A 9,267-nucleotide genomic window follows, 5' to 3' on the forward strand; every position below is an offset into this window, starting at 1 on the left:
TAATAAAATGCAAATAAGATTCCACATCAAGTGACAGTAGTTACTCAAAAAAACTCAGGTAATGGGTTTTAGTTCATCAAGACATTATGGAGATGAACTATAGGCAATTTAATAGCAGGTCTACTTTGAATCTAAGAATAGATTTAGATAAGGTGTGCGTAAAACCTATCTGATAAACGTGCGTAAAAGTCAAAATTCTCAGCGTGCATAAAGGACGATGTTTTATGAGGAGATGCACATGATGTGGGATGTCTAAACAGCAATATCGCAAAAAAGAATAGAGAAAGGGCGTGCGTAAAACCTACTTTAAATCTGAACATATCAAACATACGAACATAGACATAGGCTATTTAATAATAATAACAACATACCTACTTTGAATTTAAGAATAGAGAAATGGTGCGCGTTACACATAGGCCTTTCATATAAGCGTGCAATATAGTAAAAAAAAAATGACAAAAGGTGTGCATAAAACCTTTTTTTATCTATACATATCAACACAGCCATATGTCACAACATCATCACCTTAAAAGTAGCTTAGATTGTTTTATATAGTTGAATCTATGCCGAACCAATGCGCGGTTAGTCTTACTGAAATGAAGCACGGTGGTTTAGGCGTAGGCCTTATATTGGACGATGTATTTAGAAAAATCTTTGGAAGAATCTAAGCAAAATCTGAATGAAAACTACCTAAAAGAACTAGGATGTCAAAAAAGCCACGCAAATTAAATGAAAAAAACATTTTTAAAGAATAGGTCCAATCTTAATTTGGCATAGTCAACCTTTTAGTTTTACTATGCTCCCATATTATATTGGGGTGTAGACATTCACATGCCTATTCTAATTCAGTTGTTGTTTGCATTTTATCTGTGAAAATACAAATAAAAACAGTTAAGAAATAGGCCTAGGCCACCTCAGAAAATTTGAAAAAGTAAATTCCTTCCATTGTTTGTTTTCATTGTGTTTAAGCACTTTTTCATCTTCATTGCAAAATGACAACGCCCATATGGGTGATGAAACAAAAACCGCAAAAAAATGCTTGCTTCAGTTCATTTGTTGTCATTGCAAAAGGTGGGATAACACCTGCGTGTGAGGTTTGGACATGTGTAATCCAATATTATGTCAGATTCGTGGTTCAGATATCACTGTCTGATATATTGTTCACAAAGCCACATTTGGAGATCTATTGGTTGCTCGAAAGAGTGTTGTGTTTCCGTGTCTGTAAATAAGCAGCACATGCTCCAAATATGACCTCGACACTGAGTTACCGACTTTACTGGTGAAAATCTGACGACTTCAGCTATGTAGGCTAGGCTACAACTTCATGGTTTGACACAGACACTCGTTAAATATTGATATGACAACAAAAGACACAGTGAATTCGCCAGGCTAAATCGTGACCTATCATCTTTCTCTTCATTTTATTTTTTTACATGCACGCACTCTCTCTCTGTGTCTCTCTCTCTCACACACAATCAGACACAAACAAACAATGGTGTCTGAACTTGGCAAATGGCTTTGGAAGTGAAAAGCAAATGGTGGGAGATGCGTAAGAATGAAGGCAACTTCCTCTTAAAAAATACCACTTATCTATAAATGTACATGATTTCAAGCAATATACAGGCACATGGACCTATAATCAGTCCTTGTGTTTCATAAAAATTGAAAGATTAGGCTATTTTTCTTTAATAAAACTATTGTGTTTCATTAGCAACTAAAATTTTTGTATAGCCTACTGAATATAGCAAACATTATTGGCATAAACATTGTATTTACTCTTACTTGTACTGTTTGTATTATGTCGGGTATTTTTTTTGTTTATCAAATACTTTTAATTAGCATATAGCATGGATAACGACTACACACAATCCGTCGAACAATATTTTCATAAATAGCCTATTAAACAGTCGTTATTATCGGTCGGGAAATTATACTACAGCAACGTTAACAGCAACAACAACAAAAACTAAACGCACTCTTAAAATGAACGTAGCATATGCCATTTGCAGTTTCATTTTTTCAATTTTTTCATTCAACCTTTATTTAACTAGGCAAGTCAGATAAGAACAAATTCTTATTTACAATGACGGCCTTTCATCCTGAAACGTCAGGCGTATGATAATTCTAAAGACTAGTTAGTGATCAGGCCAATACTGAAGCACGCAAATGTTAATAAGTCTCTATTTTTTCGATCAAGATGCTGAATTAACAGATATTAACAGAATTTACGCACAAACCTTACGTGTAAAAACGGACATGGTTGATATTCACTTCTTGTAGAACTAGGCTATCTATGTTTTTTCTCTTGTTAATTTGTTAATATTCACTTCTTGTAGAACTAGGCTATCTATGTTTTTTCTCTTGTTAATTTGTCCATCCCTAGACCATGGTCTATTGAATATGTTAGGCTTACGTTTCACCCAATCAGTCAATTCTAACATTAACGTTGAAAATATAAGAAATAAGCTTGAAATAGACTGCATTTCCTAACTACAAGGTTAAAGTGACATCTTTTTCATAAACGGTCTAAAAAAATCACACCAATCAGTTAAAATCATCCGAAACCATGGGAAAAAACAGTGATGCAGTTCTCACTAGCGTCATAGTTATTAATAAGGGAACAAGAATATCCTGAGTGTGCATAGAAGGAAATGACGTGCACTTAGTGTCTCTCTTGCTCTTTGTCGCTGTGTGTGTGTGCGCGCGCGTGTGTGTGATTTTGAGTAGACGATTACGCACGACGTTTTTTCAGACTCTTGGGTTTCTCTGTCCTATTTGTTGTAAATATATCTCATGATAGTTCAAAACAGTAGGCTCAACTCAAAAACGGATTGAGTATTAGTTTTAGGACAGTGGATACGCAGACTGCACCTATAAACACAACAGAAAAGTTCACAAATAGTTTCTTCAGACCAATTTGCGGAAGGGGTCCTTTAGCATGTGACGCAATGGTACGGAGCGCAGAGACACACACAGTAGGCTGTTTATTATTCCCTTTCTCCCTAGCCCGTCTCCCTCCACAGAGGGAGGCTTTGGTCCCACATTCAAGGTCTGCATCAACGCCGTACACAGCTCTGACCTTTGATCCCCACAGACAAGTCGCCATAAAAGAGCCTGGAGACCGTCTCAAAGTCAAAACTATCTGTTGGTTATCTAATATGATATATGTCATACATTTACATCTGCATTTTCTATACATTATACATTTAGCAGCTCCACTTGGACGTAGAAGAGGCAAAAAGGAGGTTTATAAAAACTACTTTGATGGAAATGTGAAAAAAACGCATTCAGTGTCTCAGTGCGTATAGGGGGATAAAGCAATATGTTACAGTATTTCTGATTTATAATGATATTAAGATATTGGTACTTGAATAATTGAGGAATTGTAACCCTGAGAATAAATCTAAATTCCACACGACTTGTTTGACAGCAGGAACAGGAGAATAGACCGTGCAGTCACACCTAGCTCTGAATAAAGAGTAATTCCTGCCATTTGTACCACTTGTACGCCCTGCTAAACATGCATGGCTAAAACTAGTGCATTTGACCTTGACGTGACAGATAGGCTTGTGTTCGGTCAGAGCTAGCGCTATAGCCTACCGAATTGTTTTGGAAGGTCACTGCAGCCTATTTCCCGTTTCTTTTTTGGAGACATCAAAATATGTAGGTTCGATTGAAGAACCGCTCACTATGAAATCAAAACATTTAACTACATCTCAAAAAGGCTTTTAAATAAATATGTTTGTGTAACCCAAATATGGTCAAAATCTTCGGGAAATGTTTATATTCTATTATTTGCCAAATGAATGTATACCATAAAGCCTGTCGATGGCCATTCACCTACTCGATGAGCTGACCTGAGAAGAATTGTAAGCATATATTACTAAAGTCAAAAGAGGTTGAAATAAATACTAGAATATACTTTTTGCTAAACCCAATGTCAAGGTGAATATATCTGTGATCAGAGGTAAGCCTATGTGTGAATGTGGAAATCTGAATGCATTTCTATAAATAAAGCTTTAAGTAAACTGACGTTTACTGAGAAATCCAGTTGTTTAAAAGCATGAACATTCTGAACACAAAGTGATGGTTGCTTTTGATGTTTCTGGCCTCCGGAACCGTAACAGCTCAATCCAATGGGTCTAAACCTATAACCACCGCGCTGAGAAACCAATGTTTTCACAACTTAAAGTTCCTATCATAAAAGTCTATGTATTTAGCAACGTGTATACACACATGGTTGGAGTTAAATTAGGCCTACAGATTAAAGAGCAAAGCAAAACAAAGACTGAGCCATCCCTCCTAAAAATATCGCCATATTGTAATTTCTGATCATCGGCCCATATCGCTGAACCATATTGTTATGTGGTGGTGCAAGCAGCGGGAAAAGTGTTTCATTGCTAATATATTTTTTTATTGCATCCTCTTCGCAACCTTGTAAAAGCATAGCTTGCTATGGCCAACTTGACCAAAAAAAGGAAATATAACTGGATTTATTGTTAGCATTTCTTGTACCACTATACATTATAAAATAATTTGCTTGAAATGTGAGGCTGAGAATCAATAAGGCACCAGGCTACTTCTGTGAGTTTGCCTCGTGTATCTAGGTTAAATGCTGCTGCATTATTTTGTTGGTTGTGAGGATGAACAGAATGACGTGTGCTCTGGGCCTATATGCGCTCTACAGTTAGACCTACATGCACACTACAACGTCTACATCCCCTCCACTACTTGTTGCCATATTGATGTTACTCATAACTCCAACTAAATAATACCAATGAGTATAATTACACCAACAATATGATAATGATATAAAAGTTAACATATTTTAATAGACATAATAAACCTTACACATATGAAACATTCATGTAATTCATATTGATATAGGCACATTTATTCTATAAACTGGATATAGATGTTACATAACACAGACAAAACGAAAATCTATCATATTGCTCATTCTAAAATGCAGTTATTGTAAACATTCTTATTTTTACAATATAGCATAGGTGAGTTGGTTTCATTGAGACAAAAGGGGAACGTATTGAATAACACCGGAGAGATGATAAAGAGGGAAACAGAGCAGCACAAGCCATTCAGAACATTTATATTTTCATGAACAAAATTCCCAGGGGAGAATTTATTCCGAATTATTTACAAACACGGTCACGTCGACAATAACACAGCTACTGACTATAGGTACTACTTTTGATAGCATTAAAATCTACTTATAGCTTTCACTATGAAAATTATTAGAACGATAATAGAAAATATATAACAGACAACAAGCAATACCCATCAATGCATAGAAGGTAAGTGAGTTTCAGTATTTGGCGTTGGAACGGATGAGCCCAAATAAAATTGAATGAATCCTGTTGACCACTTTCTAGACCTTTTCACATCTCACAATGGATCTGCTATACAAGCCTTGAGGAATGTGGCCTACTTCTCAAAACATGTATTAGCCTTTTTTGTTGTTGTATTAACTATCAATACAATAGAGTAAAACTGATTGCAATTCCCAGATTCATTGCTCTCATTCCTGCCCTTGCAGGGCTAGGGGACGCACTTAAATCAGAACACGTTCACCTACTCCATGATAACTGCTCAGTTATTTATACAGGTTTAAGAGGGATCCGAGTGTTTACGAAAAAAGATATTGGTCTACATAAGCCCCCAATTATTATTGCAGTAAACAGATCGCAGTCCATAAATAGTCATGACGGTACATAGGCTATTACTTTGCACCCAAGCGACAAGAGAATCCGCGGATCATTCCGCACAGAAATAGCAGCATGGACACGTGCACACCCCTCCCCAAAACAAACTCAAATAGCTTATGTAGTCCCCCCCACTAGCCTTTACGCTTAAGACTGCAACTCGGAAACGTTGTGTTTGTGTGTGTGTGTGCGCGCGCGCGCGTTTAAGTGGGATGAGAAATGTAATATCAGATAATCGACTTTTGTAAATCAAAGTGTTGTAATTTACAAATAATATCGAAATGCAATCATGAAAACGGCTCTAGAATGGATGGCTCTGACAGACGCAGAGGGCTGAGGGGCCAGTTGTTGTCCTTGACCGTGGCCATGCACGTCTCCTAGAGCACATGATTGATTGAAAATGAATAACTTCGGCTTTTAATTGCATGCCCCAAAACCGTGTTAATAAGATCCACTGAGATAAAAAAAAATTGGCTGAATATGCCAAAGCTCGAGTTTAACCTTTCATGACCGTTGTAACACTTGTTTTAGGAGTTCTGGGGTCGATCATGTCATGACTTATTTAACACTGGTGAAATGTAGATTGGATGTAAACCATTATGGGCCATAGCCATATTGATGGACCGTGCCTACATAGACGTAGCTAAGTGAACTTAAACGTATGAAACATCATTTGGGTCAGTTCAATCTTAATTCCACTCATGAGACTTAAAAGGTTTCTAAATACATGCTATGCATTCGTAAATTTGATTGAGTTATTCTTTAATATTGAATATCCATTAGTATTGATTCCGTAACTTTCTATTAGCTTCGTGTTCTCAACAAGCAGTCCTATGCTTATTACTGAAATTGTTCATATCTTCAATCAAATCAATTTGTAAAAATCCGATATATATATACTTTGATTAGTTACATTTGTTTGAAATGATTGTGAACATGGTAGACAGGACGTTCTGCCATACTGAATTAGTCACAAGTGTTAGTGCATTGGTAAAAGGATGGGAAACTACATAGCCAAAGAAATCTTTGAAAAAAGTTACAAATCCCAAATGATATTTTCCCAAATAATGTTAATTGAAACTTTGTGTTGCTTTAGACTGCACTGTGCCTTTCATTCCTGGGCGCGGACTATTTCGAATGTTCTATATCAAAGAACATATAATATAGGGAAGACTATTAGCCCTTGCACTGTCACTACTTGTACTGATAAACGTTTTATGCGATTTAAGGTCAGATAAAGATATTATTTGGTGTTTTATTTGTTTTTCGAGATAGATGAGGTCGTTTTGTTTCAGAAAATATCCTTCTTCTAAAGGACGTCAGACGTCATACTGGGCATGCTATATGCCATCGCATTTGATTTAAACCGAAATAATCAACAGTATATTTCATTGAGAATACAGCATGCCTATATTCCTCTCTAAAATATCTCTCTCCCCGCACTCTCCCTCCTAGAAGAAGGACAAGGCCTGCTCCCTAAGCATCAATCTCTTCTTCTTCATCCGCCGGTTCTGGAACCATATCTTAACCTGTTGGTCGCTGAGGTTCAGGCGGTCAGAGAGTTCCCTCCGCCGCTGTCTGGTGATGAACTCATTGAGCATGAACTCGCCTTCCAGCTCCGCCAGCTGGAGTTTGGAGTAGGGTTTACGTTTCTTTCGGGTTCGGGTGTGCATTGGGTACCACGGGGCGCCTGGAGAGAGGGAGAAGTGGATGGGTGAGCATGGGATGAGGCTCTACAGCAGGGCTCTCCGAACCTGTTCCCGGAGCGCAACTGTCCTCTAGGTTTTCACTCAAACCCTAATCTGGCACACCTGATTCTAATAATTAGCTGCTTCATAAACGGAACCAGGTTAGATACAACTGGGTTTGGAGTGAAAACCTACAGGAGGGTAGCTATATAGCTTGGCATGCATCGCCAAGGTAAGGTAAAAATCCTGCACTGCACCAATGGGTTGGTTCTACAGAGCTGATTACCCGTTTTTCAAAGCACAAACGTATTTTGAACGATTTTGTCACCAATGTAAGCAGTTCTTGACCCAGTCTTAAAGCAGACCAATTTACCAACATGTAAATTGTCAGATTAGAATATGGACACAAACAAATGAGGTAGATTCACCTAGTAGGCCTACTGTGTATCAGTTTAGAAGTTCACTAAAGAATGTGCGGGACGACAGGGGGTCATAGCACATATTTCGTGTAATTTGATTGTGGAGAGACACTAGCTATAATTCACAATACTCTGTGTCACACAAGGTTTACAGTGGCAGTTAAGGTCGCCAATCTCTCTCGAGCCTGCAAGCATATCGAATTGCCAAAAGGCATGAAAACGAGAGTTCTTGTGAATAACATTCATTGTTTCGATGTATGATTTTTTTTAAATATTGGTGTAATTATCAACAAACTCTCAAAAAAACACGAGTTTGTATTTGCAGACTTTATCCTGAAATTCCATAGGTTGAAATGGTTGAAAATCAAATACTGTTGTTTCGTTAGTATGATCAAGACAATATCGATTTTTATGGCGCTGTAAGGGTTTACTGGTGTGTAAAGGCTGAGTTTAAACGAAAATATGAACCCTTTCTTGAATGCTTCCCCTAGCGGTGCTCATCCCAACATGCAAGCCTCGTGTCAACTCATTATCCTAATCATTTATATAGACAAATAAAGAAATAAGATTTGAATGAAAAAACAAGCGTATAACATTCCATTGTTAACATCCAATAAAAGGGAATGTATTGTCGTATATAAATGAATTCCCTCACCTCCGCCCGCTGCTGTGCTTGGTGCGTGATTGCCAGGGGATGTCAACGCCTGAGCGATGCCTGTAGAGGCTTTGCTCCCTTCATTGAGCAGCGATGAACTGGAGTCAGATTCTAGGGATTGACAGGATGGCGGATCATGGGTCAACTGCTCCACGCCATAGTCGTACTTGGAATATGTACCGTTGTTGCCAATCCCGTTGTGCAGTCCATGCTCCGTTGTTATGGAGGAAGAGGAGTCTCCTCTTGCCCTCTCTACACGTTTGAGGTTTGCGCTTTCAGCGCAGGGTTCCCTGTTGCCGCCACCGTTGCTGTAAAAACATTTGCCTTCATCTTGCCTGGTGATTTCGCATGCACGGTTGAAAGAGGGGTTAATGGACATGGCACTGCTAAAGTAGGGTTGAGGATATCCATTGCACGGCTCCGACGCGGTCCAAGGAAGGGAGCATACATTGTCCCTTCTTGGGTAAGAGAGAGAGGGTAGACCCGCCAGTTGTCCCCCGGATGCTCTAAAATTGGGGAGGTAAAATGTGTCTCCCGTGTGGATGTTTACCAACGGTCCCACAAACCCGGGATTAAGAAGATTATGCTCGCCCATTTCGGCGGGCCCGACCAAGAGCTTCTAGTTTATAGTAATCTGACATTTAACATAGTTAAACCGAGCGGCGCGCCTGATTGGTCGAACTAGGGTCACATGTCCCCACCAATTTGCCTTACGGAAGGTGCCACCCACTATGTCCATGTCTGACCAAACAAAACATTAGCTTCTGTATTACGGGTTTTATATG

General features: G+C 38.5%; 1 protein-coding gene across 1 annotated transcript; it reads right to left on the minus strand.

Annotated features, from left to right (window-relative positions):
- Positions 1 to 7,108: 7,108 nt before the first annotated feature.
- On the minus strand, positions 7,109 to 9,267 carry hoxc12ba (homeobox protein HoxC12ba). The gene is made up of 2 exons (NM_001139538.1): positions 8,483 to 9,267; positions 7,109 to 7,410 (listed from the first exon to the last, which is right to left on the minus strand). Exons 1-2 carry the CDS (start codon positions 9,075 to 9,077, stop codon positions 7,172 to 7,174), a joined length of 834 nt encoding a protein of 277 aa, NP_001133010.1. The 5' UTR covers positions 9,078 to 9,267; the 3' UTR covers positions 7,109 to 7,171.

Source organism: Salmo salar, chromosome ssa12 (genome assembly GCF_905237065.1).
Source record: "Salmo salar chromosome ssa12, Ssal_v3.1, whole genome shotgun sequence".
Taxonomy (NCBI): Eukaryota; Metazoa; Chordata; class Actinopteri; order Salmoniformes; family Salmonidae; genus Salmo; species Salmo salar.

Excerpts from the sequence above, each read along its gene's own strand:
- hoxc12ba (NM_001139538.1), bottom strand. The coding sequence starts at position 9,077 with ATGGGCGAGCATAATCTTCTTAATCCCGGGTTTGTGGGACCGTTGGTA. Across the intron at positions 7,411-8,482 it reads AAGCACAGCAGCGGGCGGAG|GCGCCCCGTGGTACCCAATG; the intron begins GTGAGGGAATTC and ends CCCTCTCTCCAG.